Source organism: Melanerpes formicivorus, unplaced genomic scaffold (assembly GCF_026170545.1).
Source record: "Melanerpes formicivorus ecotype bairdi unplaced genomic scaffold, bMelFor1.0.p_v2 SCAF_29, whole genome shotgun sequence".
NCBI lineage: Eukaryota > Metazoa > Chordata > Aves > Piciformes > Picidae > Melanerpes > Melanerpes formicivorus.
In genome coordinates, this window is record NW_027142381.1 from 2,941,659 (window position 1) to 2,960,531 (window position 18,873).

The following is an 18,873-nucleotide window of genomic DNA, read 5'->3' on the forward strand; positions in this document are numbered from 1 at the left end:
CAAAATTTCCTCTCATGCATTTGTCACAGGAGCTTAATGTAAGCTGTAAAATATCAGCTGTTTTGATCACTTTTTGGCAGGGAGAATTTTGTTCCTGGGCTCATAAATCTCCTGTTTGGTGTTTTGTTTTGGGTGGGGATTTTTGGCAAGGCCAGCCTAAGGGAGGCTAAGAGGAAACTCCTTTCTATTCCAGAGTGTGATGCTTGGTGCACAGGGAAGGTGTAGGAGCAGAGGGTGGTGATGGATGGGTGGGAGTTTCTGGTCAGTGTTCATTTCTGCCTTGTCTGTGCCTGGAGCTAGGAGGGCAGATTTGCATCCTGGCATCTGGCAGGACAATTTCTGTCCTGGCCAAAGTGTATCCTGCTCATGTTTTGCCTGCAATGTTGGACCTTGGCAAAGCTGGCTGAGGGGAAGATCTTGAAAGAGCCAATCGGTTAGTCTGAAGACACTGGATTGTAGCAGGAAATACTGAGTTCAGCTCCTGAAGCAGATGACTCTGCAGAAGAGATTTTCCTGGGCCAGCATGGGCACTGTGACTGCTTGCAGGCACCAGGAGTCTCTCTTGTGATGGTTGACACAGCTTTCCTGCTGAGAGCCACAGGCACAGCCTGTGCACCGTGCTGTGGCAGTGCTGTCACACAGACCTGGCTTGCCTTTGTCCCTGTCTGCAACAGGCCTTGCAGACAGGAGCTCTGCACAGGAGGGCATTCCTTGCATGCAATGGCCCTGCAGGTAGGAGTTTTGTGCAGGAGTTTTGACTGCTGCAGCATGGAGCACAGCAGGGCTTTGAGCTCCAGCTGAGCCTAGCTGTGTGCCTGGGCCAGGCGGGACAGAGGAGGCAGACAGGAACAGAGCGCAGGAAAGCCGTGCCTCAGATCCTTTAATCAGAGGGGCCAACAGGGTGAATTTGGGGTAAAAGGTAGGTGTCTCATTCATGAATACTACCTTAGAACATTGGCAGCACATTTCTAAACCAAGAAATAGTTCTGGAGATGCTCAGGTGTCCTGGCATGTGCAGTTCTGCGGGGCCAAAGATGCCAGCCATGCTGTAACTGTCCTACTTACCCCAGAAAAAAGGAGCACGTTCCACTCTGAAACCTTTTAGATGGCTGCTGGAGGAGAATCTTGGCTCCACTGCCTCTGTGCACCTTGTTTCAGCAGCAGTGAGCAAGTTAAAAATTAATTTTTGTTCTCAAGAAGATTTTTCTTGAGCCACAGCCAGGGGCTGTGCCTTATCCTTCATTCCCCTTCAATTTGAAGCATAGAGGAATGTGTCTCTGCTGCAGGTACAGCTTGTGGATGGAGAAGAATCAATTTGGCAAATGTTTCTTAATCACCTCTTTTCACTCTTTACATCTAAAGCCTTCAGATGAGTTTTGTGTATTTTCAGTAAATAGATTTAATGCTTGTTTGATGCTTGTTCAGTGAGGATGTGTGTTAAGGATCTTGAAGGACATTTGTTTGTCCTTAACTTTGGAAAGAATCTTTATTTTCCCTCCCTCTTCTCACCTCCCCCAGGGAATTTGCAGCTTGGTGCTGGCTGAGGTTAAGGGGCTGTGTGAAACTCCAGAGTTTGGAGTTTGTCACAAGTTGAAGTCCTCTACTAAGTGTTGTCATGACAGTTCTCAGCCAAGAAGATTGTCTTGTCTGCAGTGCTGGGAGTGCTCAGCCTTTTAGAATCCTGATTATAATATGCCAAGGAAGGTTAGAAACTCATTTGTCTGTCTGTCTATCTATCTATTTATCTATCTATCCATCCATCCATCCATCTCTATAGTACATTGAACTACCCTTGCTTTGAAACACTCTGCTGTCAATTTGCTGTACAGAACAGAGAACCCCACTCTTGTGGCCCTTATTCTCCTTTCCCCCTCATAATTTGCCCTTTTAAACAAGCTTCTAGACTGTTCCTAACTTGGACCCTGCCAGCCAGCCCATTAGCAAACAGAATTATACCTTATAAGCTCAGAAGTGCTCAAATGCACGAATCAAACGTGGGAGAGAGCTGAAAAGCAGGCCCTCAAAAGTGCTCTGTTGGAGCCTTTGTCTCCCATCCCACACCCAATGTAAATGTGAAAAGTAGAGTGGTTTAACTGTGGGAGCACAAATGGGGTTAGATTGGCACTTGCTCTGTGGCTTTGCATGCTTGGATTTTGTTTTCTCCTTACAAAAGCTGTGACAGTAATTGGAAGAGACTTCTGCTGCTGTGCTCTGGGTATCCTGCCTGGTAGTAATCAATGACAGTTACTCTATAGCCAACAGGCCTGGAAACCTTTGGATTTTGGTGTGTTTGGGGGGGGGTTGAAACACCATGTACCAAACTGTAGATGGCTGAGGAATTTATTCCATAGTTTGGCTATTTCTTAATATCCAAAGGAAGCTTATTTAGAGTCCCTCCCCCCCTCTGTTCCTTGGCACATAATCGTTGCACCTCAGCTTTCCTGGTAGTGTTTGTCACGAAGGCAGGCTGTGATTCATGCAATTGCAGCCTCAAAGGGCTCTGTGTAGGTGAGGATTTCTACAAGTGCTATTTTATTGTATTTTAATATTTTTTTTTGCCATCTCCCCATGGTTTTAGAAGAGTCTTGATGCTGAAGATCCCATACTGAGAGCTGCTGTTTCTCTGGGGTGTGCTGGCACCGAATCAGACGTGCTGGCAGGTGGGCTATGCCTGTATCCGGAAGGGAGACATCAGTGCTGCCCTGAAATCCCAGGGTGGTGTGATACCACCTGTGTATTTTTGTCTCCTGGACTTCCAGGAGCAGTGAAATGGTGATAGCACTAAAGCTCCTGGTGCTGTTCCAGTTCTAAAAATACATGTGGAGTTGAGCAAACTTGTTATTTTCCAGCTAATGCTTCATCTGTCCTAGAATCATAGAATTGTTAGGCTTGGAAGGGACCTCAAAGATCATCTAGTTCCAACCCCAGTCTAGTAGCATAGTATCATAGTATCAGTCAGGGTTGGAAGGGACCACAAGAATCATCTAGTTCCAACCCCCCTGCCATGGGCAGGGACACCTCACACTACATCAGGCTGGCCAGAGCCTCGTCCAGCCTGGGCTTAAACACCTCCAGGGACAGGGCCTCAACTACCTCCCTGGACAACCCATTCCAGGGCTTCACCACTCTCATGGGGAAGAACTTCCTCCTCACCTCCAGCCTGAATCTCCCCACCTCCAGCTTCATTCCACTCCCCCTAGTCCTATCACTACCTGAGATCCTGATATCTACATATAAAGGGAAAGAGATGCTCATGACATGCTTCATGTTAATAAAAGTGTGTCTACAATACAAAAGTGATATCCATAAGGTGAGGAAAATCCATCTTTGAAGTCTTTGGTAAGCATTGAAGCTCCTCTCTGCTTCTGTTAAAATGTGCCTGGAGGAGAGACGTAACTGAAATACTGTCCTGGGTCAGACCTAATGAGAGCTCTCTGTCCTGCCATGTGCTTCAGGCAAGCCAGTTAAACTTAACCACGTCCCTCTGGAAGCTGGAAATGCCATAAGGGAATTTGCAGGGGTTTACCAGCTGTAGCCTGTCAACTGCTTTGAGATCCTCTGACAAAATGCTTGTGTGAAAACTCAGACTTTGGCATGTTGCAGTGGGGGCACTTCCTCAGTTTGTTCCTTCTCTGACGGTGGCAGTGGGTGACTGCTGATTTCAGTCTCTCTTCTCATGGGATTGTGGCTGCAGGGTAGCTTCTTTTTTCACTTGGCTTGCAAAGCCACCTCCAGCCACCCTCCTCAAACACTTGGGAGTGAGAAATGCTTTTTTCTTCAGGAAAAAAAAAAAAGTCTTCCTGTTAACAGTGTGCTTGTCTTTGTAAAAGAACCCTGAATTTAGGTCAGGCCTTTGTCTCTTGACATGGCAAATGGCTTGTTTGCTTTTGGCTTTTCTCTTTCACAACAGCAATGGCTGAAAGACATCTTGGTCTGTTCCCCTCTGTCCAGCTCTGCTGGAGGGTGTCACCTGCCTGGGGACTGGGGACAGATGCTCTTCTGACCTGCACAGCTACCATGCCTTGGCTAGAGATTTCTTTTCAATGAGAAGGCACTGACTGAACTCTTAGGGGTTAATCAGTTGCTTGCCATTTTAAAGAGTGAGGCTGCATGGCTTGTCCTTTGCTGTGAAGGGTAAAGGTAGGCTGTGCAATCCAGCAGCCCCACCAGCCTGCACTCCCTTGTAAGCATCTAAATAAGGTAGGTGAGCACATCTGGGAATTTCCAGCACATCTCAGGGACTGCAGTGAGCACATTCACCGGCTCAGAAAGAAATCTGAACCATTGCTGCTGAATGGCATCTTGTGTAATCATTGGAGATAAGAAACAAATAAACAAAGCTGGCAGAAACCCACAGGGTCAGTGCTGCAGTGAGTTACTGTTTGCTCTCCTCTCCCACATGGACTGATAATGAACGTTTCTGCCTCATTTAGTCATAGGGATGATAAATCTATGTGGGAGTGAATGTATGTATCTACTATCCTTGCTCCAGTGGAGTTTTGTTTATTTTTGTACTGTTTTATGCTCTTTTTTTTCCCTTTAATGTCATTTAAAGAAAAAAAGGATGTTTTGATTTGGCAGCAGAGTGACTCCTCAGGCACAGGGTGGCTGCAGCGTGCTCCTCTCCTCTTAATAAAAAGCTGTGACGTGGCTGTCAACTGCTTGCAACCATTCTCACACATTCTCATCTTGGAGACTCTGCATATGCAGTGCAAGGGTGGTGAGACTCTGCAATAGGCTGCCCAGGGAGGCTGTGGATGCCTCCTGCCTTAGGGAGGCCAGGTTGGACAGGGCCTTGAGCAGCCAAGTCTAGTTGAGAGGTGTCCCTGGTCCGGGCAGGGAGGTTGGAGCAGATGATCTCCGAGATCCCTCCCAGCCTGAGCCATTCCATGGTTCTCTGTTGCACAGAACAGCAAATAGGTAGATGTTGTGATTTCTTATTTCTGAAGGATTTTCCTCTGGTTACTAGTGTTGCCACAGAAGCATAAGCAAATGATAGTGGCATGTGCTTTCAGCAGGGGGAAGAGCCTCAAGGGTGTTCACGTCTCTAACGTGGCTGCTTTCAGCTGTGGTGTGTCTTTTTATGTGAGAGGATGAAACAAGGAAAATGAAGTGCAAGGAGAGAATTGTTTCTTTGTGACCTCAAGGAAACAGTTCCCAGGGATCTGACTCACTCTGGGTCTGTCTTTGCTTTTGCAAAGTGCACCTACTCTTAGCCCTTCTTGCATTAGGTGATAAAGCACATGTTACCTGCTGAAGCTCACAGAAGCCCTCTGAGTGATTAAGATCCTTTTTGCAAATCCTGCCAGAGACTATTCCATGGGAAGCTGTTTTGTGCCCTTCCAGCAGTGGTTTCTCAGCCCTGACAGAAGAATTTGTATCTGAAACACCATTGCTGAGGACTTACTTTCCAAGGTGGGGTAGCAGCTTTGTGGTCCTGGTTGCTAGATTGCTTCTCTGAGAATAGAATAGAATAAACCAGGTTGGAAGAGACCTTCAAAATCATCCCATCCAACCCATCATCCAACACCATCTAATCAACTAAACCATGGCACCAAGCACCCCATCAAGCCTCCTCCTAAACACCCCCAATGATGGCAACCCCACCACCTCCCTGGGCAGCCCATTCCAATGGCCAATCTCTCTTTCTATGAAGAACTTCTTCCTAACCTCCAGCCTAAACCTCCCCTGGTGCAGCCTGAGACTGTGTCCTCTTGTTTTGGTGCTGGTTGCCTGGGAGAAGAGACCAACCCCCACCTGGCTACAACCTCCCTTCAGGTAGTTGTAGAGAGCAATAAGGTCTCCTCTGAGCCTTCTCCTTTCCAGGCTAAGCAACCCCAGCTCCCTCAGCCTTTCCTCACAGGGCTGTGCTCCAAACCCCTCCCCAGCTTTGTTGCCCTTCTCTCGCCATTTTCCAGCAAGTCAACATCTTTCCTAAACTGAAGGGCCCAGAACTGGACACAGGACTCAAGGTGTGGCCTAACCAGTGCAGTGTACAGGGGCAATACTGTCTAAGCAGTCTACAGAGGACATCCAGGATCTCCTTTGACATGCTGATTGATGCTGTGAATGAGGAGGAATAGAATAGAATAGAATAGAATAGACCAGACCAGACCAGGTTGGAAGAGACCTTCAAGATCATTGTGTCCAACATATCATCCAACACCACGTAATCAACTAACCCATGTAACCAAGCACCCTGTCAAGTCTCCTCCTGAACACCTCCAGTGATGGCAAACAGTTGCACTCCTTTCTCAAGAAGAGACTTCCTGCCACTCCTGTTTTGATTTGAGCTTGCTGAGATAGGATGGCATCAGCAGGAGAACTTGGAAGCACTTTTTCTTACTGGGTCTGCCCTCAAGATTGAAGAATTGGGTTTCAGTTTTGGTTCTGCCCCTGATTTTTTCTGGCTGACATCAGTTCCTCACCCTGTGGTTTAACTTGTAGGTGTTTGTGCAGTTTGCTCTGGAAAAAGCAGCTGTACAGGAGCTACATGTTACTAACTAGTTCTGGGAATAGACAGAGTCACTCTGTGATGAGTAAGGTAACCTTAAAGTACAGCATAGATGGTGCTGGGCACTGAGGACTTTGTCATCATTAATGTCACATTTGCTCTCTGGCTGAAATGATACCTTTTTGTTTAGCCACATTTTCTTTCAACCACCAGGTAAAACCTTGTATTTCATTTTCATCCTTTCTTTGAGCTTGCCCAGTCACAGTCACAGTGTCACCAAGGTTGGGAGAGACCTCAAAGAGTTAGGATTGAATTGTCATTGGGCTAGAGGCCAGTTCAGGAAACACAGGATGGTGTTGACTGCAGTAATAGCAGTGTTTTAGTTATGTGAAACTCAAACCATGTTTTCCTTGCTTGGATCTAATGCAGGGGCTGGAGGCATGAAAGGTACATGTGTGACGAAGTTACTGAAGAGTGGTAGCAGCAGCCAGGATCCTCGGATCTCTGCGTGTTTTGACTTCTTCACTTTTCATGCTCAGAAGAGAGTCCTCTGTGGGTTTTCTTTCCTTTCTTTTAAAATCCTTTTCAAGCTCAGTGCTTACTGACATCTGGGTCCCATTCAGGAACTTTTCTGTCAGTCCAGTGTTCAAGTCTCAGGTCTCCAGAGCTCCTTGCTCCTTTGGATGGCTTTGATTTCTTCTCGGTTCTTTTCCTCCTTGACTTGCAGCGTTCCCACCCACTGCCGTCTGGTTTGATTCCTGAGCAGGCCCTTACCACTGCTGCCTCTGCTCCTCTGTCTGCCTCTTGGGTAAACTGAGGTACTGTCAGAGTAGCTTAACAGGACCCTTCTTTGTGCTTTGCACCCTCTTGCAGTCTGAATGCTTTTGTAGCAGCCATAGAAGAGACGGTGCCTTGAGGTTTGTGACCCTGCCTGAGCCTTCCAGAAGGGAGTGATGACCTTTCATCTGCTCTGAGGGTCATGTTGTAATTGCACTGCAGTGACTTTCCACTACATTTGCTACATGCATGCAGACAGGCCATAATTTGTTCTGTAAGACACAGCCTCCCTGTAATTACAAGGGCTATCTAAGCTTGCCTGCCTCAAATATGGCTTTAGGGTGCTCTCATGAAATGAGCATAAATGTAGTCTCATCGGTTCCCTGCTGCATTTCCTCCCTTAAGTGAAGAACAGGATTTCAGTTTGTGAGTGAAAGCTCACTCTGTTTGGAGAATACCTTTGTTGGCCACACTGGTGCAAACTGGGACATTGCTCTGTTGTAACACAAATGTGTTACAGTGGGGGATCTGTGTTTGGGGTCTTGTTGCTTCCAGGAGCCTGGAATATGTTGTGTAGGAAACAGACCTCCTTGAGCTCATGAGGTGTTCTGTTTGACTGCCTGCAAGTTTGGGTGGTCTTCTTGCTCTCAGGAGATCCAAAGGATTTCTTCTCTTCCCTCACTTTGAATTCTTCAGTGGATAGGATAGGATAGGATAGAATTAACCAGGTTGGAAGAGACCTTTGAGATCATCAAGTCCAACCTATCATCCAACACCATCTCATCAACCAAACTGTGGCACCAAGCACCCCATCCAGTCTCTTCCTAAACACCTCCAGTGATGGTGACTCCACCACCTCCCTGGGCAGCACATTCCAATGGCCAATCTCTCTTTCTATGAAGAATTTCTTCCTAACATCCTGCCTAAACCTACCTTAATAGTTCCCCCCAGGTGCTCCAGTAGAAGTGTGGGTACCACATGGCCACTTTTTAGCTTCCTGTTTTCCCAGTTGCTTCCTTTGGACCCAAGGTGGATCTGGAGGGCAGGTTGGGTGTCACCAGGCTGCATTTTTCCTTTTGATCTCCTTTCCTTTGACAAAGTTTGCAAACTCTGCTCAGTTGTTTTTCTGTAGGGTGGGTTTAGCTGCAGTGTGGCAGCTCTTGCTTGCTTTGGAGATTGACTCTTGGTGTAATTTGCAATCATTTTAGGTGTTTATACCTGCATTCACTTTCAGTCTGTCTGATGGCAGCTGGAGGCAATATTTTTGCTTCACATGTGGGTAGAACTTGCTCACCAGCTCCATGCAGCTACAGATATTTTCCCTTTGAGTCTTCTAGACTATGTGCACTAATCTCCATTAGTGTATTCTGCTCCCTTCTATCATTTGCTTTGGTCTATCACTGGTTTTATTGTCCCTAAGAAAGCCATAAGCCAGGAAGTCTGGAATAGAAAAGGACTTGTAAGAAGATTGCAGGTTACTGTTGGTTTTCTAGTGGCTACTCTCTTCATTCCTGTCTTAACACAGAGGCTTAATCAGCAACTTTGGCTCCTGGGCAAGGCTGTGTGCTGCTCTGAACAGCAGTTTCAATCTAGGGTGCCTTTGAAACCTGCCAGCTTTTATTTTTGTATGTTTGTGGCTACTGTACTCATCAGGGAATGGTAAAAGGTGCAGTCACAGAAAGGGCTTTGGAAAGCTGAAAGTGATGCACTCAGAACAGCTCCAAAATGTATTTTGGGTCTTACTGCCTAAATCTAGCAGCAGTGTGGTCCCTCCCCTCCCCTTTGACATCTTTCAGCTCTGTGTATTCAACCAAATGCACTGTCCTGTCTCCTGAGGAGTTACTCTGCTAGGGTCTAGAGAATGTTTTGTAACAGTGGTGAGGATCTGCAGCATGGCACTGCCTGGATGCTGTGCTTAGCTGTTTGCTGCAGCAGGGTATTTGCAATGCTAACACCTTCCCTAGAGAGTGTGGAGTTTCATGTCTCCTTTTCTCTTTCAGGCCCAGGCCTGTTTGCTCCTCCAGAAGGTTCTGCAACTTCGTGAACTGAAGCTCTTTGTGACAGAGGAGGAGTGGGAGGAATTGATCAGAGAAAGCATCAGCCAAGTGACACAGGTAACAAGCTTCAACGTGTTAAATGCATAGATAGCAGCTAACGAGTGCTGCTTTCAGAAGTGTGGTGCTTGTTCTCAGAGCTGGAGGCTGTGGCTGTGCTGAACTTAACTGATCTTAGGGGGTGGTGGTGCCTGCTTGCACCAGGTCTCAGTAGTGTCCACCGAGATTGGAACATTCACAGAAGCATTCAGGCTGGAAAAAACCCTCAGGATCATCAAGTCCAACTGTTAACCCTACTCTGCAAGGTTCACCCTTAAGCTATATCCCCAAGCACCACATCCAAATGACCTTTAAACACAGCCAGGGCTGGTGACTCAACCACCTCCCTGGGCAGCACATTCCACTGCCTGACCACCCTTGCTGTGGAAAAAAAGATTCCTAATGTCCAGTCTAAACCTAAAAAGGTGCAGCTAGAGGCTATTCCCTCTTGTCCTATCACTACTTACCTGTGAGAAAAGACCAGCACCAACCTCTTCACAACCTCCTTTCTTGTGACACCACTGCTGAGATGGATTTTCACAGAGTGCAAGAAATGTGGCTGGTCCAGTTCAGTGGTGCTCGTGTGTGGATCCAAGAGACAGAGCTTGAGTTTTAGGGGATATAAACATACAGGTGGTTTCAAGAAGCAAATTTTGGCTTGAGAGATAACTGTGAACAATTAATTAGGTTCAGAAAACATTATGCAAGTTCTGGATTTGAATGAGCTTTAGGGCCAAAGAGATGGAGATGGAGTACAGTGGACTTCTGACTTGCCAAGTGTTGCAGGCTTCTTGGACCAGACTCCCTTCCTAATATTGTTTAAAATACATTGGAAAAGAATTTGTACAGGGCAGAAAAAAATAGCAGCAGAAATTGCTGGGCCCCTGATTCAGTGGCAGGTGTGGATTGTACCTGAAGACAATTTTTGGCTGCAGCTTTTATGTAGGAGATGATCTCTGGAAGCAAAAGCCATTCAATTACGTTCCCATGGAGGGATGTGGAGGGGAACCAAGGAGCCCAATTAATGCTGGAATGTGGTGACTGAACTTGATGGCATGGGAGATTCCAGTCTTGGTGTTCCTGCATAACTGTAGTACTGGCTTCTTTCTAAATGTAGCTTTCATTCTTTATTTGCCTCTTCAAATGCTGATTACATGGTAATTCAGGCTGCTCTATAATTGGCCATATTGGAACAGAACACTAGCTCTGTTTTCTTGCATTGAGGGAGGACCAAAACCTAAGCAGGTTCAAATCAAGGAATTTGGAGGTGCTGTTTATAATTCTTGAGGAAGCAGGTAACCCTGGCATTCATGAAATAGCTTTTAGTTGTTGTTTACATCAGGAAGCCAATGGCTGGAGTTAGGTATGATTTTGTTTCCAGCTGCATGAGCCATGCCACTCCTCCCACCCCAGTCGTCTCCATTTTCTCCTGGTTTCTCTCTTACCAGCTGCCTACCTGCAGGACTCAGTGATTCACTGGGAAACCACAAACATCTACAATGCCTTTATGTTGTTCTTGTCAGGGAAAGTTTAGCAACATGCAGCTCTTCCAGTGTTTTAATGAGCTTTGTTACCAAAGCTTTACTTGGTGCCTCTCATTTCTGTGGTCATCTGTCAGGAAATCAAAATTCCTGGGATATGTTGTCAGCTTGTTTGGGCTGTCCAAGGTATACCCTGTGGGCAGGAGGCCTCCCATAGCATTAACAGGCAGTGTCATGTAGGAGCTGGTTCTCTTTTTGACCTGAAAAAGCCCTGACATGAGTGCTCTTTTGGTAGACATATGTGTGTTGGATTTTGTCCCCCTTCCTCCTGCTCCCTTCTTCCACTGGTGTGGCTCCTTGAAGCTGGGGCTCCTGCCCAGCTTTCAGGGTTGCTGCAATTAGGAGGGATCAAGGGCTTTCTAGTCCATATAATAGTTTTGATTCATAGCCAAGGGCTGGTACTTGTGCTCCAAAACCTCTTGAAGGTACACAAAGTAATCTGTGCCTTTTGGTGGCACAGGAGTCCTCAGCTGTCTGAGTAATAGCTGCAAAACCATGCAGCAGCTTTGTGGTGGAGTAGAACGAAACTCCTATCCTGGCTGATCTCTTTTGGAGATAGTGACAAATCCTTTGTAGCAGAAGTCAGAGGCTGGAAACAGCAACTTTACAATCTGTGGAAAGTGTGTTTTTGTCAAAGGCAGTAATCCACCATAAAAAAAAAAAACTCCTTGGGGAGTTTATTAGCTCTGAGTGGCCTGCTGGAGCTTGTGTGCTCCACTGAAGGAGAGGCTGCAGCTTGGGTGGGAGCTGTGGGCACGGTGTTGAAATGACATGGAGAGTTTGGTTGGACTGTGTCAGGCAGAAGCTTGGGCTAAATGATAGCCCTTTCTGTGCCTGATGTCTCCATGTGCCTCTCTTAGCTAGAGAGAGAGAGTGGGGAGGGCATTTGCAGAACTGAGAGCTTCTCCTGCAGCTCATTCTCCTCCCTTCTCATCTGAGACTTGCCTTGGTGGGCCATGCCAGGGCAGCCATGCTTTTGGAGCTGGGTATGTAGGTAGGTGCTGGCATGTGAGTGCTTTCCCATGAGGACATTGCCTGAGAGAAGCAGCTCATGATGCTGTGGAAAAATGATGAACTTTTATTGCCCTACCTCTAGCTGCAAGGTGCTGTCATTGGCCATCCCTGCCACCATCCCTCACAGACAGCTGTTTTAAGAGGAAAAAAACAGTAAGGCAGAATTCTCTTCCTTTCTTTGAGCCAGGGGGAAGCCCGAAATAACCTGGGAGGGCCAGCTCTTTGACTGTGATGATGTGCACTTGTAATTCAAGCAGCAGTATGGTTCCCCTGCAAGCTGTCACCTGGAGGCTTTGCTGTGCTCTCTGTGCCCTTTGTCAGATGTGCACTGTGGGATGCTTGAAGTGCAGGACTGTCACTGCAGGTGGAAGGCTGTGAGAGAGGACAGGATGCTGTCTCCTGGTGCCTGCCTGCAGATCACTTGGTGAGGAGCAGGGAGCCTGGGATGGTTTTAGGCAGTGATACATGCTGGAAAGGGGCAAGGAGCAATGTGAGAGAACTGCATTCTTGGATATCATGGAATTATGCTTGAAAAACTGAGGGGCAGATGAGGGAGAATCAGTGACCAGGAGCTTTAAATGAAGAGACAGCTTCCTGAAATAGCTGCCCTGGCTGCTGGGAGGCAGTGCCTTACATAAGCTCACTTGACCTTGTTTGTTCCCAAAATGTTTAAGCATGCTTATAAAACATATATCAAAGCCACAAGGGATTTATGTTTGCCATCTCCTTACTGTCTCTGAGGCAAGTTTGATGTTCTAGTGAGTGCTTTGGAGTGTTCTTCTGAGAGCCCTGCTTGATGCTGGTGCTTTTTGTGGCTTCTGCTTGGTCACCTGGGCAGAAAGGCTTCTCCACAAGCCCTGGGGCTGCCCTGGGAGTGGTTTTTATTGGACAGCAAGCAAAAGTAAGCAAATAGAGAAATAGATCTGGCACAGACATAGCCTCCCTGCTCCTGCTTTCCTTAAACAAAGCACAGAACCTTGCTGCTGCTGTTCAAGTTCATTCCAGTGCTGGCAGTCCAGACAGCTGAGTTGTGTTTACAGTACAAATAAATAGAGTTGCTTCATGTTGTAAATGACAGAGCTCACCTGAGATGCTAGAGCATCTGACAGAGACTTCATCCTCCTCTTTGAGAGCTTTGTTCTTTTATCAGTATGCCTCAAAGCACTTTACACAGGAAATTCAAACCAGTGAGTTGTTGATGTAATGAAGAAAGCATTTTGCAGAAAGCCAAGAGCTGATGTCTTTAGCTCACTGAAGTCATTCACCCTGTTTTACAGATGACAAGCTTGGCTTGAACCTGAGCCAAGAATCAAACTCAAGTCTCCTGAGACATCCCAGAGACCCATTTGTGCCTGGGTAATCTGACTGTTTCTTAACTTGGCTTCACAGCAGCCCAGTGTTGGATAGCAATCTCTGTCCCTGTGTGATCTAAGGAGAATGCTGGTGGTTGTGAGTTTGGACTGCCTGGAAGCTGGTGGCAGAACCCCAGAGGCCCAAGTGCCCCACTTCCTGCAGGGAACTGCTACATTTTGGGGGGATCTCTGTGGGATCTGTCTTTTTCACTCCATCAAGTGCCTCTCAAGTTGGTCTTTTGGCTCTTCCAGCTCTCATCATGGGCACTTTTTGCCACTCTCCTTGTTAGAAACATTTCTGTTTTCTGTTATGTTACAAAGTTGTGTTTGCTTTAGAGGCATCTTGAAGCCCTGCCAATGTTTTATTAACTCCCTGACAGATTTGGGGCAGGAAGCTCCTGGATCTGAGTACATAGCTTCATTACCTTTTAATGTCATCCCCTTCCCAACTTGCCCTTCTGGTTACCTCCCAGCTGGTTGCCTCCCAGCTTAGGCTGAAACTCCCAGTTACAACATGAAAGTCAGGGGAAAGTGGGAAAGGATTTTGAGGAACAGTCCAGGAAGCACATGGCTGAGCAACTCAGAACATCTTTACTAAAGCTGCTTTCTCTGGCTTGTACACAGCAGTTTGCTGAAGGTTTCATAGAATGGCTTGAGTTGGAAAGGACCAACTAGTTCTAACCCCCCTGCACAGGCACTTACCACTGGATCAGCTTGCTCAAAGCCTCATCCAGCCTGGTCTTAATCACTTCCAGGTGGTGAGGTGCCCACAACTTCTGTGGGCAACCTGTTCCAGTGTCTCACCACCCTCATAGTAAACTTCTTCCTAATGTCCAACCTAAAACTACCCTGCTCTAGTTTCAAGCCATTGCCCCTTGTCCTATGGCCACATGCCCTTACAAAGTTTCCTTTGTCTTCTGCAGTAAGTAGATCTTAGGAAGGGCCCAACTTTACTACTGCTTGTTTTGTCAATGTCATAAGGCACAGGCAGAGCAGCTGGAACTCAAAGTTAGCTGTTTGAAACCAAAATGGCATCTTGGAATGTTAAAATGCTCACAGAGTCAAATAGAATTAACCAGGTTGGAAAAGACCTTTGAGATCATGAAATCCAACCTATCACCCAACACCATCTAATCAACTCAACCATGGCACCAAGCACCCCATCCAGTCTCTTCCTAAACACCTCCAGTGATGGTGACTCCACCACCTCCCTGGGCAGCACATTCCAATGGCCAATCTCTCTTTCTATGAAGAACTTCTTCCTAACATCCAGCCTAAACCTCCCCTGGTGCAGCTTGAGACTGTGTCCTCTTGTTCTGGTGCTGATTGCCTGGGAGAAGAGACCAACCTCCACCTGGCTACAACCTCCCTTCAGGTAGTTGTAGAAGGCAATAAGGTCACCCCTGAGCCTCCTCTTCTCCAGGCTAAGCAACCCCAGCTCCCTCAGCCTCTCCTCACAGGGCTGTGCTCCAAACCCCTCCCCAGCTTTGTTGCTCTTCTCTGGACACAGCAAGTCAACATCTTTCCTAAACTGAGGAGCCCAGAACTAGACACAGGACTCAAGGTGTGGCCTAAGCAGTGCTGAGTACAGGGCAGAATGACCTCCCTGCTCTTGCTGGCCACACTGTTCCTGATCCAGGCCAGGATGCAATTAGCCTTCTTGGTCACCACATTCCAATGACCAATCTCTCTTTCTGGGAAGAATTTCTTCCTAACATCCAACCCAAACCTCCTCTTGTTCTGGTGCTGGTTGCCTGGGAGAAGAGACCAACCCCCACCTGGCTCCAACCTCCCTTCAGGGAGTTGTAGACAGCAGTAGATAACCCAAGAGCTTATTTCCAACCTTCCTAGCAGTTGAAAGTTACTGTGTGCTCTTGGAAGAGTTCTGTTGTACGGCATCAGAGAGGTTTGGTGCCATTGTGTGCTTGCTGGGGATTTAAAATAACTCAGAATGGGCTGTGGGGAGGACAGGAGGTTATGCCAGATAGCCTTGCAGTGCAGACATGCCCTTGGTCTCTGAAGGGCATCCCATCTGATTATCGGTGTCTTAATTTGCAGGGAGATAAATTATTAACAGTGACTTCATCAAACCTCTGGCAAAGCCATTCTTCACAGTTATTTATTTAGTAGCTTTTGTGTGTGTGTGTGTCTTGAAGATTGCCTGAACTTTTATCTGTCCATCTTTATAAATTCTTAATTCATTGCCCTTTCTCAGCCTCTTAGCTTGTAAAATGAGGCCAGGAGTGATTTAACTGATAGATCTTTGACGTGCTTTCAGAATGCTGGATGTCTCTCTGGAGAATTCATTCTCCTCTCTTCCCTCAGCTGTCCTGTGTGGGGTATTTTTCCCCCCTGCTGCATTTCCAGGTGGTCCATGAAAAACCCACCAACCAAACCAAACAACCCCCCCCAAGCAAACAAAACCCAATCAGCCAAGCAACAAAACCCACAACAACAAACAAACAGAAAAAAACCAGAAAAAACAGAAAAACAGAATAGAAAAACAGAATAGAATAGAATTAACCAGGTTGGAAAAGACCTTTGAGATCATCAAGTCCAACCTTTATTTAGAATAAACCAAACCAGGTTGGAAGAGACCTTTAAGATCATCACGTCCAACCCACCCAAACAGCTAACCCATGGCACCAAGCACCCCATCAAGTCTCCTCCTGAAAACCTCCAATGATGGTGACTCCATCACCTAAACCTATCACCCAACACCATCTAATCAACTAAACCATGGCACCAAGCAGCCCATCCAGACTCTTCCTAAACATCTCCAGGGATGGGGACTCCACCACCTCCCTGGGCAGCACATTCCAATGGCCAATCTCTCTTTCTATGAAGAATTCCTTCCTAACATCCACCCTGAACCTCCCCTGGTTCAGCTTGAGACTGTGTCCTCTTGTTCTGTTGGTGTTTGCCTGGGAGAAGAGACCAACCCCCACCTGGCTACAACCTCCCTTCAGGTAGTTGTAGACAGCAAAAAGGTCTCCTCTGAGCCTCCCCTTCCAATCAAACAAACAAAAACCCCAAATATTGAGATCTTCAAACTTGGGGAAGCCATTCTGTGAGAATGGCTTCTGGATTTTGGGGCTCCTCCTCCTGATAACAGCCAAAATCCTAATCAACTAACCCATGGCACCAAGCACCCTGACAAGTCTCCTCCTGAACACCTCCAGTGACGGCAACTCCACAACCTCCCCAGGCAGCCCATTCCAGTGGGCAATCACTCTCTCTGTGTAAAACTTCCTCCTGACCTCCAGCCTGAACTTCCCCTGGCGCAGCCTGAGACTGTGTCCTCTTGTTCTGGTGCTGGCTGCCTGGGAGAAGAGACCAACCTCTGCCTGTTTACAACCCCCCTTCAGGTAGTTGTAGAGAGCAATAAGGTCACCCCTGAGTCTCCTCCTCTCCAGGCTAAGCAACCCCAGCTCCCTCAGTCTCTCCTCATAAGGCTTGTGTTCCAAGCCCCTCACCAACTTCGTTACCCTTCTCTGTTGGACGTGATGATCTTCAAGGTCTCTTCCAACTTGGTCTATTCTATTCTATTCTATTCTATTCTATTCTATTCTATTCTATTCTATTCTATTCTATTCTATTCTATTCTATTCTATTCTATTCTAAAATAAACACTGGAAAAATAATAATTGTAAGTAAAAAAGCTGTTTGTTGATACCCTACAGCTTGTGGGGCTGCTTAGTCTTCTACCTTCCCTCTCTCTCTCTCTCGGACAAGCTGAAATTTGCTGGTCCACTTCCCTTTGTGAGCATTTCTTGATGATTTGTTCCTGCTGGAAAGAGGTTGTCAAGATAAAAAAACCACTTGAACATTTATACTTTCAGTCTTGGGAAGTTAGTGAGAGAACAGAGGCAGGAAGGACTGTCAGTGCTTTCTTCCTTCCTTTACATGCTCTTGGCAGCAGCTGCTGTGCTGCTCAGCTGGGTGATGTGAGAACCTCTCCTGGTGTGCCTTGTGTACAAGAAGTTGGGAGAGGAGATGGAAAGTGATGTGTAAAGACATGCTCTTCTCTCCTCCCTTTTTTCTTGTCTTCCATCATTTAGCCCTAAGTTCCAGCTTGGGTTCTACTGCATAGTGAATATTGTCATGAAAGGGGGGTGGCCTGTCTGGGCTTTGAGAAGCTCAGAACTGATTTCCTGGTTTGTGTGACTCAGTTATGCCTTCCTTGGCCTCTCTGAGCTTCTGTGAAATGGAGGGAATGATGCTGGCTTACCTCCTGCCTCTCAGGAGGGATGTGAGTGTAATTAGAGGTGAGGGTGCTTACACTGGAGAATAACATGAGCTGTGAGCATACAGAATCCTTCACAAAAGAAATGCTTCATTTGGTTGTCACTTTGTTATTAGCCTCTAAATAGCAGAGGAAGGCTGTGCCCCTCCTGGGCTTCTCAGCTTACCTGTTTGGTGACATGGGGGCTCTTGTGCTTTGGCTCAGGTGGTGAGCACATACCCATAGGGCCCCAAATGTGCTTGCTGGAGTCCTTCTTGACAGGCTGGACAGGTGGGCAGAGTCCAACAGGATGGCATTCAACAAGTCCAAGTGCTGGGTGCTGCACTTTGGTCACAACAACCCATGCAGCACCACAGGCTGGGATTGGAGTGGCTGGAGAGCAGCCAAACAGAAAGGGACCTGGGGGTACTGACTGACAGCTGGCTGAACATGAGCCAGCAGTGTGTCCAGGTGGCCAAGAAGGCCAATGGCATCCTGGCATGCATCAAGAATAGTGTGGCCAGCAGGAGCAGGGAAGTCACTGTGCCCCTATACTCAGCACTGGTTAGGCCACACCTTGAGTCCTGTGTCCAGTTCTGGGCCCCTCAGGTTAGGAAAGATGTTGAGATGCTGGAAGGTGTCCAGAGAAGGGCAACAAAGCTGGGGAGGGGTTTGGAGTACAGCCCTGTGAGGAGAGGCTGAGGGAGCTGGGGTTGTTTAGCCTGAGGAAGAGGAGGCTCAGGGGAGACTTTTCCAACCTTACTGATTCTATGATTCTGGTGTGACTCCAGAGTAGGGACCAGAGCTGTGGCAGAAAAATGCCAGGCTGTGTCTTTCCTTGTGTGCAGTGTGGAGCTAGGGCAAGGGTTGGCTTTCACAGGCAGCACAAGAGCAGTTGGCATGGTGAGATCAGGCCTCTGGAGAGCTGAGTCCTCGTGCCTGTGGATGTTCCGTGGGGTGCAAAGGCTGCTGAGCGATTTGCTGCTGGAGAGGAGAGTTTCCCTTAGCAACCCTGGGCTGTGCCAGGGGTGTAAGGTCGTGCAGGGTGGGTGGAGGTATGTGTTTTGCAGAAGGCACTTGGCACTGTGTTCAGCTATGAATCTGCACATTTATCTGTCAGCATCAGCTCTGTCATGAGGGAGGGGGGAAGGATGGAGATAGAGCAGCCTGCAGAAGAATGCAGGTTGGGCAGGCTGCTGCAGCTGGCTGGGCAGTGATGGATCTGCCAGGCTGAGCCCACTGAGGGGAAGGGCACTTTGTTCAGAACAATGCAATAGGCTGCAGGACGTGCTGGGAATGCAGAAATAGTAAATGGGGTTCAAGCTTCCAGCTAGGAGACGTCCTCCTCTGCTCTCTTGAGATGCTGCTGTGTCTTGTAAGCCTGGGCTAAGGGTGTGCCCTGCTGTGCTGCCTGTGG

The 18,873-nt window shown here is 47.4% G+C and overlaps 1 protein-coding gene across 1 annotated transcript in view; it reads left to right on the forward strand.

Annotated features, from left to right (window-relative positions):
- MYBBP1A (MYB binding protein 1a) overlaps window positions 1–18,873 on the forward strand; it is a 71,898-nt gene that overhangs the window by 43,556 nt on the left and 9,469 nt on the right. Inside the window, exon 24 of the mRNA XM_068154480.1 lies at window positions 9,232–9,345. Coding sequence (XP_068010581.1) covers window positions 9,232–9,345 — 114 coding nt within the window. The remainder of the gene's footprint in view (window positions 1–9,231; window positions 9,346–18,873) is intronic.